General features: G+C 44.7%; 1 protein-coding gene and 1 non-coding gene across 6 annotated transcripts in view; one reads left to right on the top strand and one right to left on the bottom strand.

Annotated features, from left to right (window-relative positions):
- LOC133507228 (cadherin-22) overlaps positions 1 to 18,878 on the bottom strand; it is a 266,013-nt gene that overhangs the window by 56,870 nt on the left and 190,265 nt on the right. For all 5 annotated transcript variants that reach the window (XM_061832064.1, XM_061832062.1, XM_061832063.1 and 2 more), the window contains one exon: positions 3,874 to 3,993. In XM_061832064.1, the coding sequence (XP_061688048.1) occupies positions 3,874 to 3,993 (120 nt within the window). The remainder of the gene's footprint in view (positions 1 to 3,873; positions 3,994 to 18,878) is intronic.
- trnar-ccu (transfer RNA arginine (anticodon CCU)) lies at positions 4,327 to 4,399 on the top strand. Its single transcript has one exon. It is a non-coding gene; the product is annotated as a tRNA-Arg (tRNA).

The raw sequence follows: 18,878 nt of genomic DNA, 5'->3' as shown, positions 1-18,878 counted from the left end.
ATGTGATTCTGACTAAGGTTTGGAAAATTACTGACTCAATATTGAAGACTGCATACTGTTTAAAACACTGCAGGTGAAAGTAAGGTGTGTGCGACGTACTGCTCAAGAGACATTTGGGGCTCTTGTGCATCATAAAATCAATCGATTACAATGAGTCCTTGCAGTACAATGGCACCAACATGCGACATTTCGAGGTTATGAACTGCAGTACTTTGTGCAGTGGCGTAAGAATTTATTGCCATGCAACAAAGAAGACACAAGCGCCGTTAACACTGTAACAATGCTTTAAAGGACAACTGTCATGAAATGCAGGATTTTTAGTATGTTATTAATGAAAAAAACGGCAGCCGGTATGAACCCAGCCGTTTTTTCACCACAAAATTGATTGATTTTGACGTATATGGATTTTTGTAACTCCCACCATGAAAATCCTCTCGACGGGGCAGGAGCGCCCTCAAGCCGACTCATTGGTTTCGATTAGTTTTTCCTGCCGGAAGGTAGCTCGTTCTTCCTTCGTGTTAGCCAAAATGGCAGTTTGTTGTATTGCTGGATATTCCTCGAGCACTCGGGAGGGTGGATTTGCTTTTCATACTTTTCCAAAAGATCTGGTTCGTCATGAAAAATGGATTGCACAAGTGCAAAGGACGAGAGCGTTGTGGGTTCCAAATGACAGGTAGGTGAGTATAGAGCTACTAAAAAAAACAATAGTTGGGGGGGGGCATTATCCGTAAGTAGGGGTACTAAATGTGTTGATGTGTGCATCGGAAGGCTTCCGTGCAGCAGCCGCTGAAGGATGGCTCCCCGGGCCTTTTAGACCACCTTGTCGACAAGGCCGAGCCGGCCGCCGGCCTTGTCGACACAGCGTCGGCCGGGGTAGCTCATCTTTGCCGCAGAAGTGGATTGGACGGGGAGGTAGTTTGGCCGCAGCGTCGTCATCACGAGTGGGCAGGTGGTGTTTTTATCACCGCCGCACAGAGGTTGATAGGGCTGGGAGGTGGTTTGGCCGTGATCCGCATATCATCTAAATATGGCTCAAAACGATAATATCTTGGTAATCACTCGGTTGTGAGATGATCTCTTCTTCAAAAATTGCTTCTGTGTCAGAAGGGGCGTGTTCGTCTCCCATATTAGGGGCCACAGTGTGTTTTCATTGCCGAATGTCCGGGGTGACGTCACGGACAGGGGATGCAGCCAATATGGCGACCACTTGGATGTCAAAAGACACGCTCTCCGCTCATATTGATTTTTTCATATAGACATTGAAGTGAATAATGTTATATGTATTTTTCATTACAATATCTATTTTAGAATGTTTATAGGAATGACACTTGGGCTCTAAAAAGCTATTATGTTAGCCTAGCACGGCGATAGACTACGGCATACTCTCGACTTCTGATTACGTCACCGCTGTCGCAATGGAACTCAGTCCTAAACTAAGGACCTCTTGAGTGATATTAATGAAGCGGCACGCACGGTCTTTGTCTTGCCCTCCTTCAATCGCAACCTATTAGGCCCGCTGCACCAATGGTGAAACGCAAAGAGGATCTGCGGTGAGAACTGAGGTCTCGAGACAGTCGAGGGAACGGTCCCACCGAGGCAGAACCATTTATCATCCAGGCGCTCAGGTTGGCCAAATCAAACCGGCGGAGTCCGGAAAGGGAATCATTAAAACTTGAGTGCGTTTCCCTGGGGAGGGACCGGGTGCACGCCAATGCCAATGCTAAGCTTTTCCAGATAGTTAGCTTGTTATGTTCCTACAACACCTTAACCTTTAGGGAGATCAGGGAACCTGGGAGCAGACCTGGGTGGGGAGATTCTTGAGATTGTAAATCCAGATCTGGTGGATTTTGACAAAACTGATTAGGTCCCATTTTCTATCGTGGGACACATTTGCACAAATCGAGCAAAAATGTTGTCGAATAACTTTGGGTTGGTTCCAGGAATTAAAATTACCTACCATTAAGTCTTGCCGGGTAATTAGTAAACAAGCAATTCCAAAGAATTTTAATTATTTCAATCAATCAATATTTACTCATCTTAATCTTTTCAGAACAAAATTATTGTGATTGTAAGACTACAGTACCTGAACAACTCATTCCAATCGTTTTGTCTAAAATTGTCTGATATCATTAAAGTATGCACACCAGGCCGTGGTTGACAGTGTAGCTAATTAAACAACACGATATGAGACATTTTCAGGATCAAAATGATCATTGTAGGAGGAGTACTATATCAATATTTCTATATAGAGAGGATTGTTTCACCCATATCCAATATTGAGATCACTGTTTGATTTCATTTTAATAAATTTGTCTAATATACCTGATAATTTATTTTTGATAAACCTACTGTTGGACAACCTTGGAAAACTGACACAAAGCTACAAATAATGTTGATTTTCATGTCGAATAAGTGATACATGATACATTGATAGTAACCTCTGATAGGCTATTGTCTTAATCATTAAAACATTTCACAGAGTAACTATATATTTAATTTTTTTTACCATATTTTCCACACCATAAGGCGCACTGCATTATAGGATGCACCTTCAATGAATGGCCTATTTTAGGACTTTTTTTTCAAATAGGCGCACCGGATTATAAGGCGCATAGGATAGATGCTACAGTAGAGGCTGGGGTTACGTTATGCATCCATTAGATGGAGTTGCACTAAAGGGTCAATATCGATCCATATATAAGGCGCACCGTCGGCTTTTGAGAAAATTGAAAGGCTTTCAGTTGCGCCTTATAGTGTGGAAGATACGCTATAGATTTCTTTTTCGTCACTACCACAACCATACTTCAACATTGTGCCAAATATTTTCTCTGTTATTTTAACAATATGGAAGTAAATATGTGCCGCCAGGATTTGAATTTGAAATGTAAAGTGATCATATTTTCAATAGTTGTATTTGAGTGTAACTTTTCAATGTTAACAATTCAACCGGCTACGATTCAATGTCTAAAATTCACCGTCTGCGCCACCAGGCAGGGTTACTTCAGGTCAGAACCGAACACCCAGCCAATCGCAGTTACGCTTTCTTAGTCACGTGACGTCACATACTAAGAAAGCGTAACTGCGATTGGCTGGCTGTTCGGTTCTGGCCTGAAGTAATCCTGCGTGGCGGCACAGGCGGTCAATTTTACACAGCGAATCGTAGCCGGTTTGAATTGTTAACATTGAAAAGTTGCACTCAAATACAACTATTGAAAATGTGACCACATTACATTTCAAATTCAAATCCTGTTTTCTGTGGCATTGCAAATTAAAATCCCGCCGGCACATATTTACTTCCATATAATAAAAAGTAGGAAACAGCCAAAGTATTACGTTTCTTGTGTTTCACGCACGGAACAGGGGAGTTTTGAAAGCAGCACGTAAGGAGAAGAGTGATTGCGATATAAAATTGACTAACAGTTACAGCGAGCGCTGCATGCAGCAATGGCCTCGGGTGTCGGCCCGCATGCTATTTCACCGCGTGTGAAGACAAACGCATTATTATCTCCCCACATGCAGCAGCCTCTTCTGGCGAATGTCCATGCAATCAGTACCCTACTATTGTTCTTGATCTATGCTTCTGATGTTTGGCCCCGGATGTAATACCCACGCGGAATGAGAGTGGGATTGTTGCCACCGAGAATCTGGTGCTACTTCATAGAGTGGCTGTTAGATGTGAGCTACCGAGCCCGTGTGATGCTCCGCACTGGCTTGTTAAAGGCTTCGGGGCGTGAAATCAATGATATTCAATAAGTTGTTTTGAATTGAAGTCATTGGGTAAAACTTGACAGGGAGACTTGTTTTGGTCAACTGCCACAAAATGTGGCTAAAAAACAGCTTCTGAGATTAAGGTGGTTTCAGACGTGAATTTACCTGTGTGTCTGCCCACAGTGAAGAACTTTTCTCCGTCCAGCACGCTGTAGACAACTCTGGCGCTGCTGCCGTAAGACGGGTCGTCGGCGTCCGACGCTGTGATGTTGAGCACGGACGTCCCTGTGGGCGCAGACGAACCATTTCAGTCAGTTTCACCTTGGACGGAAAGTTTTACGTCAGCGGTTCCGATGAGACTCTCCGTGTTAATGTGATTTTTTTAAGGTTCTACAAGACAGAAAGTGGCTCGTTTTAATCACGATGCAGAAACATTTGCTGATGATTAAAACGATCGCCGGCCGCTCGGCTGCCTTTCTCCAAGTTGTTTTCTCATCAGCGCAAACGCAGCTCTCCAGGATGAAAGCGCACATAAAGTCAATATTATCGTCAACCTAAAGACGCGCCGGAAAGCGACCTGGAAGAATTCCAAACGGCCTGGTGGTGGAAGCATTATAAGCCCCAGTGGCCTAATGGATAAGGCACTGGCCTCCTAAGCCAGGGACTGTGGGTTCGAGTCCCACCTGGGGTGGTTACCCATCTTTAATTTGTTGTACAACTCGCAACGACAAAGAAATACATCCTTTTGTGAGGCGGGGAGCAGTTTTTACAAACAGCACAAACCATATTTTTTTTTGTTCTCGGCTCGAGACCCAGATTGGCCAGGAATCAAACCCATGTCAAGGCAGAACTGCACGTACCATCGGACTACCGGTGCTTTTTGCGGCGATGTTGCATCAAATCATTTAGTCGCGGTTTAGCGAAAGCTCAGCCCGAGGCTGAGGTTCTTTAGCACAGGCTGAGAAACAATGCCGCTTAATAATGCATATGTTTTTGTTTTGGGAATAAATACACAAAAAAAAAGAAGAAGACGAAGGGGAGGATAAGACTCCTCAAGGACAAAGAGTCGGCCATTGTCTCTGTCAATGTGGGTAATTACTGACAGCTGGTGGTGTCCACCAAAGGTCATGGCTGTAGCCTTTCTCGGAGCCCTGTCGCGCCACAGCTCACCCGCAGAATGGCTGTATGCTAATGGTGCTAATTAGCAGCCGGTGTCAGAGTGCTGTTCACTCGTCATCCTCTGAAGCTCCGAGGGCGAACTTGAGTGCGGTGTTGGAGGGCGGAAGGACCCGTATCAGCTGTCAGCTGACGGGTGCCTTGATTTGCAAATTTAATGCGTGCTGCACGATTAATTTGTTCCAGCCCTACCCACACAAAAAAACTTTTTGAGTTATATTTTGAAAGAATGAAAGATATCCCTCCACAGTTGATTCTAAAAACATAGCGAAACATAAAATGTAAAGTACAGAAATAAACAGGTTTGATAAAGTGTAATTGTGGCAAACGTCATGCATAAAAATATTATTGCGAGGTATCGAAAAGTTATATTTCCCTTGCATGTCACCTTAAGGTCTCCTTGGGGGCTAACACTTCAACCAGTACATAAAAATGTATGATAGCGACATACAAGTAGGACGAGCTACGCAAGGCTTTGAATCAGATGTCCTCGCGTCAGTTGAGCATATCGACTGCAAACTTTTCCCGATGCAACTCGGTGACAAATTGACTGGATGGTAAATTGTCCCTTGTTTTCGTTATCGCCTAACAGGGTTAGGTGTCGTAAGTAAGTAACTACTAAGTAGTAACTAGTAACAAGTAACCACTTGCTGTCCAGTTTGCTCAAAGTCCTGTGATGGAAGAAGAGCAAGATAATAGTCAATCCCAGTTAGGGTTCAGGTGAATGAGATCGTACTGAAATCATCAACGGAACTGACATCCATCCATCAATCCATCCATCTTCTACCGCATTTCCGGGTCAGTAGCTTTAGCAGGAATGCCCAAATTCCCTTTCCCCAGCCCCTTAATCCAGCTCTTCCGGAGGAACAGACATTTTGGTTATTATTATTATTATTATGACAGGGAACAGACCGGAGGACAGACTTAGTTGGTGTCTCCGTTGTTAACTCTGCCCACCTGCCTGACCCGACTTCAGCTGAGTCCAAGAAAAGCATTTCTATCCACTGGATTACGCTCTTATCTTAATTTTCCCCAGGTAACGACGCTGGTTCGGGCTCCCGTCTGCTTGCGCTGTCAGGTGGTTTGGAAGAACTATATAAATGCAAATGATTCTTTATTGTGTTTGTATTAAAATGCAGAAGTCACACAGCAGGTTTGGCACTTGGGTTCTTATTGAAGCCGTTATTTTACATACTTAGTGGCTTGCTGGTGTCATACTGATGCAGATTCTACTGCTGACAGGGAGGGTATTACAGTAAATAAACAGATTCACTCTTCTTGAGTCAGCATGGAAGTCACATGTAAACAGCATTAAAATTGTAGGAAAAATGTATTACAGGGAATAAAATCTACATACTGTACAGTACTATTGTGCATTAGTGTATGTTTAAAGGGCCACTGTTGTGAAATGCAGGATTTTTAGTGTGTTATTAATGAAAAAAACGGCAGCCGGTATGGACCCATGCGTTTTTTTTTTTACCACCACAAAACATGATTTTGATGTATATTGCTTTTTGTAACTCCCGCCATAAAAATCCTCTCGAGGGATTTCTTTTCGAGAAGAAGCAGGAAGTGAGGTACGGGGCAGGAGCACCGTCAACCAGTCTCGTTTGTTTCCATTAGTTTTACCTGCTGGAAGGTACCTCGGTGTTCCTTCGTTTTAGCTAAAATGCCGGCTCGTTGCATTGCTGGATATTGCTCGAACACTCGGGAGGGTGGATTTATCATTCATCGTGAAAAATGGATTGCACAGGTGCTAAGGACGAGAGCTTTGTGGGTTCCAAATGACAGATAAGTGTGTATAAAGCTACTAAAAAAAAAAAAAAAAAACAATAGTTGGGGTGGGGGCATAATCCGTAAATCAGGGGTGCTAAATGTGCATCGGAAGGCTTCCATGCAGCAGCCGCTGAAAGACGGCTTCCGCAGGCCTTGTGGATCGCCACCGGCCTTGTCAACAAGGCTGAGCAGACCGCCGACCTTGTCGGCTGGGGTGGCTCGTCTTGGCGCCAGGCCACGGTGGCTCATATCCACCGCGGAAGTGGATCGGACGGGGAGGCGGTTTGGCCGCGGCATCACAGTCGCTCGCGGGTGCCGTTTATCACCGCTGCAGCGGAGGTGGATCGGGCAGGGAGATGGTTTGGCCGTGATCCGCATATCATCTAAATACGGCTCAAAACAGTTGGGTAATATTGCCCCGGACACTTCACTCAATTGTGAGATGTTCTCTTCTTCGAAAGAGCTTCCGTGTCTGAAGTAGGGGCCACCGGGTGTTTTCAATGGCGAATGTCCGGGGTGACGTCACGGGCAGGAGATGCAGCCAATATGGCGACCACTTGGATGTCAAATGACACTTCTGCAACTTTGCGCATGGATGACGCGCTCTCTGCTCATATTTATTTTTTTGTATAGACGAAGTGAATAATGTTGTATGTATTTTTCATTACAATATCTATTTTACAACGTTTATCGGGATGACAGTTGAGCTTTAAGAGTTTAAAAAGTGTTTAAGAGTACAGAATGTGTTTCTAGGAGTATGGTGGAGCTTAATAGGAGTGTCCTGGAGATTAATAAGTGTCTGGAGAGGTTCATAGAGCTTTAAGATATTAATAAAAAAAAAAAAAAATGTTGCCACTACCCCGTGGCTTTCCCCTCCTGGGAAGGTGGTCCAGAACCTAACCCCTACGATTAAGGAGGGATTACTGTACTGAAATAAAGTAAAAATATCAGAAAAACTACAGTAAGGAATTATTTGTGCTCTGTTTCTTCCCAGCCAGCGAGTCTTTTTTTCCATGTGACTTGGCTCTAATGGAAGCTTCGCCGCACCATCTCAGATCTGAGAGAGCGATGGTTCAATCAGGGTGAGGGGGAAACCGCGGCAAAAGGGCGCCAGACGCGGGACGTGGGACTGACAGCTATTTAAGAGGCGGCCTCGTAAAAAAGATTTGTGCCCACCTCAGCCGAGCGCGGCCCAGGCGATGGGGTCTAACGGCGGCGGCTAACGTCGTGCGCGGGACGACTGACGGCTCCCCGCCTTGCATTATGGATCATTTAGTAAAGTCGTAAAAGCTGAGGTGTTTTCACATGAAAAGTTATTTCATCACCACTTCCGCCGTGATTCATCCGCCCCCCCACCCTCCACACAGACACCTCGCGAGAGAGAGAGAGAGACGGGATGAGGAATAAAGGAGGGGGCTGGCGTGTCATAAAAGCCAATGGGCTGCGTACATTGATCCTTTTTGAGATCTGGACGAGGATTTAGGGAGATGTTTCATCCCTCCTGACAGAAGTCGTAAATCCAATTTGGTTGAGCTTTTGAACTCGCGGCTAAAAATAGATAATATCAGTATATTACCACCTATTTGTTTGCCTGACAATATTTCCAAGCATTGTGATAAATCCCGTGTCTGGTGAAAAACGAGAGGGCTTGTCAAGAGCATAGAGCTATAAAAGAAGTATCAGCTCTAAATACTCCTTGTACCTGGACAGGCAAAATTGAAAATTATGATTTCAAAGGTTTGGCCATTTTAAATAGGTGTGTAGCTACAGTAAGGGGCAGATCTGCCTTGCAGTTCTGAGGTGTGGGGTTTGAATAGTGTCTATGTGGAATTTTAATGTTTGCTGGAGTACCTGGCGAAAACCCACACAAGGATGGAGACCCAATTAAAAAAACAAAAACAAAAACACACTACACTAAAAAGAACGGATTGAACAGATTGATTGCATTTCCATTCATTTCAATGGGGAAATAGTCTTTGAGTTAGGGTTAGAGCATGGTTATGGAATTATTTTCATTAGTACCGCAAAGGTATTTATTATAAGGGTTCCAAACAGTCCTTCCTGGAAAAATAACAGTTGCATTAATTGCATCCAAAATTTGACGGACGCGTCCAGCAGCAAAATTAACAAGACACTGGCAATTTTCCTTCGAAGTAGGCGTTTTGGACCAAATCCAAGACATTTACTTCAACAGACTCAAACAAGCTAACTCACCCAAATGAGGGCCAAGAGGAAGCAGGTCCAGGAGACAGATGGCCGAGGCTGAATTGCAAAGCTTTTTTGGCTACGCCAAAGATTGTTGGAGCAGCACGGTGTCACACTTAGACATCTACTTGGAGTAGTCAGCATGAAAACATTTAATTTACCATCCATCCATTTTCCGAGCCGCTTATCCTCGCAAGGGTAGCGGGAGTGCTGGTGTCTATCCCTGGTGTCACCGGGCAGGAGGCGGGGTACACCCTGAACTGATTGCCTGCCAATCGGAGGGCACAAAGACAGACAACAGTCGCACTCACAATCACACCTAGGGGCAATTTAGAGTGTCCAATTACGCCAACGTTCCGCCTAATTTACAATCATAATAATAATTAGTATTATTTAATTGTTTAAATTTGAGCGGCATGGTAGATCAGCTGGTAAACCATTGGCCTCTCAGTTCTGAGAACCCGGGTACGATTGCGGCCCCGCCTGTGTGGAGTTTGAACTATTTTATTGATAAAATGTTAACCATTTGGCGTAAAAATCTGACCTGAACAAAAGAATCTGATGTCATTTTTGGATTGAACAGTCAAAAAATGTCCTAAAACAATACATTTTTTAAAAAACTGTTTTAGGACAGGCGCCACAGTGACAGCTGGAAAGCATCGGCCTCACAGTTCTGAGAACCCGGGTATGATCCCGGCCCCGCTTGTGTGGAGTTTGCATGTTCTCCCCCGTTCCTGCGTGGGTTGTCTCCGGGCACTCCGGTTTCCTCCCACATCCCAAAACCATGCACCATTAATTGGACACCCTAAATTGCCCCTAGGTGTGATTGTGACTGCGGCTGTTTGTCTCTATGTGCCCTGCGATTGGCTGGCAACCAGTTCAGGGTGTAGACCACCTCCTGCCGGTTGAGAGCTGGGATAGGCTCCAGCACTCCCCGCGACCCTCGTGAGGATAAGCGGCAAAAGAAAAGGGATGGATATTTAAATATGGCTTAAGACTACTTTAATTCTGTCCGAATATAATGCCTTTTGTCAGACTACTTTGTCAAAAACTAGAATATGGTAAGTTCCCACCCCCAAAAATTCAGTTGTCACAGTACCAAATTTCAGCACATCTATTTTATATTCCGGGCCACACAAGAGAACAATGCTCAATGAACTATCGTCCACACTTCTTAGGATGATTGCACCAGCATTGCTGAAAAATAATCGCACTACTTAGTCGGTGCCCCCCCGTCGCGCTACATCACACATGCCAGATCGGTGCTCCTCCCTCGCTAACGTAAGTACTGATTCCTCCACTAGTCCACGTGCAGATCAGCAGCGATTGATTTTGGCGAAGCACCGCGGCGTGGACGTCGCCGCGGGTCCGCAGGAGGACGACTGGCAGGGACTATCGATTGTAAGTCTCTCTCATCCGTCGTGAACATGACAGACCCGACCCGTGCGAATGTCGATGGTACCAGTTTGCCTGAGGTTATGTCGTTGTAGGAGAGTGGCAGAGGCGCGATTAGCCCTTTTCACAAAAGCGTGAATGAAGTTTTCGCGTTGACAGAGTGACAAAGGCCCTTGGATTCCAACAGTGGCTTGATGACAGTTAGTTAAGACATTTTCATGAGCAGCACTCAGGAGAGCGACTTGAAAATTGCAATGACTAAAAGTTCTAGAAAATTCCACGTCATTCAACTTCACCAGCTTTCGAGTTCTTACATAAAACACTCATTCATGAAATGTTTTAGAATGACATTTAGACATAATATGGTTTTAACAAATTGTGAACAGAAATTTAGACATTTTGTCACGAGTAGAAGGAATCTCTCTCTCTCTCTTCTCTCTCTCTCTCTCTCTCTCTCTCTCTCTCTATCTATCTCTCTCTCGTTTGCATGTTCTCCCTGTGTGGGTTTCCTCCGGGCACTCTGGTTTCCTCCCACATCCCAAAAACAGCACTCCCTGCGACCGTTGTGAGGATAAGTGGCAAAGAAAATTTATGTATATATATATATATATATATATATATATATATATATATATGTGTGTGTGTGTGTGTGTGGGTGTGTGTGTGTATAACTATGCGTTCAACTACCGACAATGCGTTATATGGTATGTAATTAAGTCTAAAAGCCTCCATCTTTAGTCAATGAAGCAGCACGTGGTTTACTACCCAAGGTTACATATTTAGAATTCCCAATTCCAAGTGACCATAAACAATCTCGTATATGCACAACCTACTTCCGCATTAACGCAAGAGGATAGCGAGGGTGGATGACTTCAAATACTTGGGGTAAACAATTCAGAGCAATGGTGAGTGCGGTAAGGAAGTGAAGAAACTGGTCCAGGCGGGGTGGAAATAGTTGGCGGAAGGTGTCTGGTGTTCTATGTGACAAAAGAGTCCCCGCTAGGATGAAGGTCAAAGTTTATAACATGGTGGTGAGGCCGGCCATGATGCACGGATTAGAGACGGTGGCACTAAAGAAACAACAGGAAGCAGAGTTGGAGGTGGCAGAAATGAAGACGTTGAGGTTCTCGCTCGGAGTGAGCAGGTTGGAGCAGGATTAGAAATGAGCTCATTAGAGGGACAGCCAAAGTTTGATGTTTTGGAGACGAGGTTCTAGAGAGCAGACTTCGACGGTTTGGACATGTCCAGGGGCGAGAGAGTGAGTATATTGGTAGAAGGGTGCTAACGGGACAAGCCGAAAGGAAAAGAAGAAGAAGAAGTTCGGTTTACTATCTGAGGTTACGTTTAGACTACACGCCGATGTCATGCCCTGAGACGCGTTCGGGAACTTTCCACTGAAAAACATATCAAAGCAGTCCAAATAAATATTTAAATACATCTGTGCATGTTTTACTAAATACCCCATTAAGAAGCGTCCTGCATGCACATCATCTCCTCGCAGGATCTGGACTAGACGTTGAGGTGAAAAGCTCAAACGTTCTAATGCCGAAAATGTACCCCGAGCCCGAGCAGGTTTGAGGAATGGTGGCAATATACCAGTTTGGGATTCCTTAAAGCGACGGCTTTTTAAACCCTCAAGAGGCCTCGCTCAAGCTGCATAAATATTTGAACATTTACTATTGATAGGGAAGAGCAGAGGGAGAAAGAGCTGGCTCCTGTTCAAATATTAATGATGCTTTTCAAAACATAAACATTAAGATGGAATTCCAAAGTAATTCCACCTGCTACTAACACGGTGGAAAAAAGAAAAAAACAGCTGTTGATACAGCGATGTAAATGTCTCCCTCTTTGGTGAGCACAGCTCATAAAAAGCACACTGTTGAAGGCAACAAAAAGCACTTTATGCTCCGGCGCCTGTCTCGTTTTCCCGAAAAATACTATATTTAGCAAGTCTCAGCTGAAGAAATGAAAAACAAATTGGAGCCTGTGTCTGTACAGCCAAAAAAAAAAAAAAGCTGCAGGAAACCACAGAAAAGTTGAGGATGTTGACTGAGCAACAGGATGCCTTCATACGACCTTTGACACGATATTGAACTCTATTTTTTTTTCTTTTCCTATTGTGAGGCTGGATTTACAATACAGTCATGCAAATCTGTACAAAAGGATTTATTAGACAGATTGTACAGAACCTGTCAATCGGTGTCTATCTGAACAAGACGGCAAATGAACGAGACAACCGTGGAAAAAAAAAACAGAACTACAGCAATAATATTAAACATGAAACACGATTTATCTATCTATTCTATAAATCCAACATGCATTCTTTTGGGAATGTGCAAGGACACTCAAACGATCACAGAGACTTAACATCGGAAGGCTAGAACCGAATTAAGCCATTCACAACCGTGAGGCTGGCTTCTTCTTCTTTTCCTTTCGTCTTGTCCTGTTAGGTGTGTCATCTTTTTCCATCCAAGCCTATCTCGTGCATCTTCCTCTCGAACAACCACTGTCCTCATGACCTCCCTCACGACATCCATCAAGCTTTTCTTTGGTCTTCCTCTCGCTCTCTTCCCTGGTAGCTCCATCTTTACCATCCTCCTACCAATTTCCGCACTCTCTCGCCTTTGGACATCTCCAAACCATCGAAGTCTGCTCTCTCTAATCTTGTCTCCAAAACATCCAACTTTGGCTGTCCCTCTATTGAGCTCATTTCTAATCCTATCCAACCTGCTCACTCCGAGCGAGAACCTCAACATCTTCAGTTCTGCTAACTCCAGTTTTGCTTCGTGTTGTTTCTAATCCGTACATCATGGCCCGCCTCACCACTGTTTTATAAACTTTGCCCTGTGGAAACTCTTCTGTCACATAACACACCAGACACCTTCTGCCAGCTGTTCCAACCCGCTTGGACCCGTTTCTTCACTTCCTTACCAGATTCACCATTGCTCTGGATTGTTGACCCCAACTATTTGAAGTCGTCCACCCTCGCCATCTCTTCTCCCTGTAGCCTCACTCTTCCCCCTCCACCCTTCTCATTCACCATGAGGCTGGCTGCTAACCATTATTTTCTTTAACCAAAACTCAGCTGGCATAAGCTTTGGCTCACTTGTGACCATAATGACAACAGAAAATTGATTTATTGACAGATGCATGGCTGAATTCATTTGTTTAATTTTGCTGGAACCCAATCTTGACACCAATGTAATTGTTTATCCTGATCCAATTATTCAGTAGACCTGAATGTAGTGGCATCGGAAATGGGTCACTTGAAAATACAACGGGTATGGACTCTTAATTTAAAAATAGGAGTTGGAAATTTCGACCAAGTGAAGAAACGGGTCCAAGCAGGATTGAACACTTGGTGGAAGGTGTCTGGTGTTCTATGTGACAGAAGAGTCTCCGCTCGGAGACAGTGGTGAAACAGTGGTGAGGCCATGATGTACGGATTAGAGATTGTGGCACTTGGCACTGAAGAAACAACAGGAAGCAGAACTGGAGGTGGCAGAAATGAAGATGTTGAGGTTCTCGCTCGGAGTGAGCAGGTTGGATAGGGTTAGAAATGAGCTCATTCGAGGGACAGCCAAATTTGGATTTTTTGGAGACAAGGTTCGAGAGAGCAGATTTCGATGGTTTGGACAAGTTCAGAGGCGAGAGAGGGAGTATATTGAGGATGGAGCTGCCAGGCAAAAGAGCGAGAGGAAGACCAAAGAAAAGCTAGATGGATGTTGTGATGGAGGACTTGAGGACAGTGGGGGTTAGAGAGGAAGATGCACAAGATAGGCTTAGATGGAAAAGGATGAGACGCTGCGGCGACCCTGAATGGGACAAGCTGAAAGGAAAGGAAGAAGAAGTTGGACACTTAGACCTGCTGTTGCCAATTCACACCCAAGTGCCAATAAGTCCCGGTTGGGGGCCGATCTACGTTGCGTTTCTTTGTCCCGTCCCGGAAAAAGTTTAACAGCTGATTGGTAGCAACTCCTTGTGAGGTTTTCCAAACATCAGTTCCTACCAATGAGTCAAGGGTTAGGTATTGCGCATTTACGTGTAATTACATATAACTACGTAAGCGCTTGTCCTCAGACAAGACCGACAGACGGATATCACCGAACCCAAGCGATTTTCCACAAAGGAGCTAAAACACCGCACCTGTCTGTTGCACCCTGATTCGGCGACAGTCTTTTTTCGAGCGTTTATCCGAGGACACAGCCGGCGCCGCCCACTCACGCAGACTGACTTCATTGGCATCCCCGCCCACTCCTTTTTTTTTTTTTTTGTCCCATCATGAAGACGTGCACGCTGCTCAGCAACATTCATTCAAGCGTGAACGGCAAATTTGATTTAGGGCCGCAATTTCATTAGCCGCATATTTTTCAACAAAACAACACCCGCCCGAGTCCCCTCGCACTTCATCAACATCATCGCCACTCCTGTTTTGTTTGCCCTTTCCTTTTTTGGGTGGGGGTGGGGTGGAGTCAACCAACCTTGAAAAACAAACACACTATGTACACAAGTGTTTGGTTTAAGGGCGTCGAGAAGTAAATGAAGCTGTCGGCTGCAAATCTCTGGCAAAGCACAAACAGTAGGTAAAATTGAATATGCCGCAGGTAGCTACCGATTACGTCCTAAATATGACTTGCTGCTGTTTATCAGCTATTTGCTCCACATTCCAAAACAAAAGCTCACATAAGCGAGCCACGAAACCGGTCACAAATGAATGGTTCTAAACTTGAAAAGTACATATAATCGAAGATAGATTTGAAGTTCTCAATAGCGGCTCCAGAGTCATACCACACAAAGAAGTTATTTCCAGTCAATGCTAACAAGATTTCATTCCTCCCGGTTGATTTCAAATTGTCTTGAGCGTCAATGTGACGCACTGATGTAAAGAGTGTCGGGAGATGACTCACGCGAGATTGGCCACAAAGACAGACACGTTTGTGTTATATGATCTATATTTAAATAGCAGAAAATTGCCTTCTCTCGGTAGGAAGTCGGAAAAACTGAAACAAATAATGAGTTGCGTCCATTCAGCCGATTTTCTCTCCCGCTTCTCCTCTCTCGGGTCGCGGGCGTCGTGGATCGCCAACCGCCATTTGCGCTCACATTCACACCTATGGACAATTCCGTGTGTTCAATTAACTTGCAACGCATGTTTTGGAAAATTGGGAGGAAAATTGAGTACCTGGAGAAAATTCCCGCTGGCATGGGATGAATATGCAAATGCCACACAGTGCGAGATCGGATTTCAACCCCGGTCCTCAGAACTGTGAAGCAGTTGCGCTATCCACTCAACAACTTTTGATTTTCCATTTTTTATAAGTTGCATAAAATGCCCTAAAACATCCACCCATTCATCCATTTTCTCAGTCGCTTACCCTCACGAGGGTCGTGGAAGTGCTGGAGCGTATCCCAGCTATCAACGGGCAGGAGGCGGGGTACACCCTGAACTGGTTGCCAATCAATCGCAGTGCACATAGAGACAAACAGCCGCACTCACAATCACACCTAGGGGCACTTTAGAGTGTCCAATTAATGTCGCATGTTTTTGGGACGTGGGAGGAAACCGGAGTACCCGGAGAAAACCCACGCAGGCACAGGGAGAACATGCAAACTCCACACAGGCGAGTCTGGGATCGAACCCGGGACTTCAGAACTGTGAGGCCAACACTACCCAGCTGTCACCGTGCCGCCTGTCCTAAAACAATTATAAAAAATTCATTTTTTTTTAGGACTTTTTTTTGACTGTTGAATCCGAAGATGACGTGATTATTTTTTTCAGGTCGGGTTTTTATGCCAACTTGTGAATATTTTAAGAATAAAATATTTCAAACTTATCGTGAGTTGAACGGTTGATAGTCGATCAAGTCAAATACAGCGCAACCTCAATAAAAAGGACCCGAACATAAAGACCGTTCGCTTAATTGGGCCGTCAAGACTGAACAATGTGTCCACAAATAAGTTTCCAGTAGTCACTTCAACTTCCATGTTGGCGGCCATATTGAATGAGTAGCATCGACACGGCAGCCGTGTCATGATGTATACTGCAGTTCTTTTGTCTATTGCACATAAGCAGGGTGGCAGTGTTACTCTGAGGAATACAAAAGACAAGTCTCTGGAGTCTGCAACGTGCTATTTTTGGTACAATAACTTGTTTGTCAAGCTGTTCGCCTTCGGCAACAGATTTGGAACTAGGAAGGACACGACTTCCTCCTGGCTCATGAAAGCGACTCGCCCATGGTGAGTGGCGTACATCAACAGAGTCAACATGACCGGGCACATAAGCTGGACAAGTTCGGATAAAATGTTAAACTTTCCAAATATTACCACCCCTTTTATTTACAATAACTTTGTACCGTACCGGCCATCTTAGATCGTCAAAACAAACCCACAAAACAGTAATATGGCTGAATATGACCTGAAAACAATTAAGTACTTCTGCAGAATCATAAATCAGCTTTTTAATTAATTTGTAGTTGACGAACATGACTGATACGACGTATGCGCTGTATGTTGTATATAATGTAATAAATGGTAATTGTCACTCAGTTTTATTACTTATTTATTTATTATTATTTATTTAAAGTGCCGCTGTCAGCTAATTGATGATTTTTAGCATGTTATAATGAAAAAACAACAGCCAGTATGGACCCATATGTTTTTACACCATAAAACATGATTTTGACGTATGCAGCTTTTTGTAACTCCCGCCATGAAAATCCTCTTGAGGGATTTGTTTTTGGCAAGAAGCAGGAAGTGACGTTAAGGGCAGTAGCGCACTCAAGCGGACTAGTTTGTTTTGTTTCTCTTAGTTTTACCTGCGGAAAGGTAGCTCGTTGTTCCTTTGCGTTAGCCAAAATGACCACTGTATTCACATTTCATATTTTTTCCAAAACACCCGGTTGTTCGTGAAAAATGGATTGCGCGAGTGCAAAGGACGAGAGCTTCGTGGGTTCCAAATGACAGGTAGGTGTGTATTAGTTGGGGGGCAGGACGTAATCCTTTGAGAACATAACAAAAGATTCGCGTCCGTAAATCAGAGGCGCTAAATGTGTCGATGTGCCCGCCGGCGCCGTGTCTGCCAATCAAGGCTTTGGCCCAGCTTCCGTGTCTCATAGTAGGTGGGCGGACTAGCCGCTGAAGCCGTAGCTCACGGACAAGGGGCACGGCTTCGGCCTGGCTGGCTCATACATACTGTCTGGGAGTCTGTTGTTAGCCAGAAGTGATCCGCATATCATCTAAATATGGCTCGAAACAATAGGGTAAGATTGCCCCGGACCCTTCACTCCGTTGTGTGATGTTCTCTTCTTCGAAAAGAGCTTCCGTGTCGGAAGGGGCGTGTTCGACTCCCGTAGAAGGGGCCACAGCGTGTTTTCAATGGCGAATGTCCCAGTGTGATGTCACGGACAGAAGATGGCAGCCAATATGGCGACCGCTTGGATGTCGAATGAGACTTCTGCAACTTGTTACATGTATTTTTTTTTCAATATCTATTTTAGAATGTTTATAGGGATGACACTTGGGCTTTAAGTTGAAATCAGAAATTAACTATGCTAAAATGTTATCATGAAACAGTATTCCGGAAAGTGCCTTTTTTTGATCCCACATCTATCTTCAATGAGCGCCATGCATTGTGGGATATTTTCCCACCAGAGGGCACAGCTATTTCCCCTCTCAAAGCAAGCGGCAAATATTTCACAGCTTTTACCGTCCGCCGCTACTGAAGCGATGATAACCTCGCGGCGCTATTGATGTTGAATAATGGCGTTTGCGCGGGTGCGCGTCTGTCATCCACGTCCCCCGACAAAAGATTGTGTTCGAGATCTTCTTTCACGTGAATGGGACTTTATTGCTAATATCCTCACAATTGTGAGGACCCGGGTTCGATCCCGGCCCCGCCTGTGTGGAGTTTGCATGTTCTCCCCGTGCCTGTGTGGGTTTTCTCCGGGTGGGCACTCCGGTTTCCTCCCACATCCCAAAAACGTGCGACATTAATTGGACACTCTAAATTGTCTCTAGGTGTGATTGTGAGTGCGACTGTTTGTTGTCTCGTGAGGATAAGCGGCAAAGAAAATGGATGGATGGAGGTAAAGTCCCATCAACTGGGGCTGCAATCTTGATTATTTGATTAATTAATTGATTGATTGGGTATTGCATAGAATTGACAGTAAAAAAAAAAAAAAAAAGATTTTTAAAAAATCCTGTCTTTAAGTTTATTCCAGACTTCAGACATTTCATTTTTCTTTCCACTTACATCACTTCTTTTCTGTTTGTCCTGTTTCCGAAGTACAACGCGCATTTTGTGGAAAACTACATCCATCACCTCACTCATATTTTCAAAATGTATTGTCTCATATCAGCGGTCGAGCATTTCTTCATCAGCAAGCGCCTCAGTCATTGCGACACTTGTGCCCCCCCCCCCCCCCCCCCTGCGGGGCTCCGATTTCCACCTGTAATCATTTCCCTCCCCAAGGTTGCGCCGGAAGACGGACAGAGCGCCGGCTCACCGGGGGAGTCACGCAATCATAAACGTTTTCCCTCATCTCCGTTTGATTCGCGGCGCCGCTGTGCGGGTGGGGACGGATGCGCCGCGCTGTTGCCATCCGTTAGCTCACCCCCCA

This window comes from Syngnathoides biaculeatus, chromosome 10, assembly GCF_019802595.1.
Source record: "Syngnathoides biaculeatus isolate LvHL_M chromosome 10, ASM1980259v1, whole genome shotgun sequence".
NCBI classification, from domain to species: domain Eukaryota; kingdom Metazoa; phylum Chordata; class Actinopteri; order Syngnathiformes; family Syngnathidae; genus Syngnathoides; species Syngnathoides biaculeatus.
The sequence above is the reverse complement of the archived record's forward strand: the minus strand, read 5'-3'. Positions and strand labels throughout refer to the sequence as shown.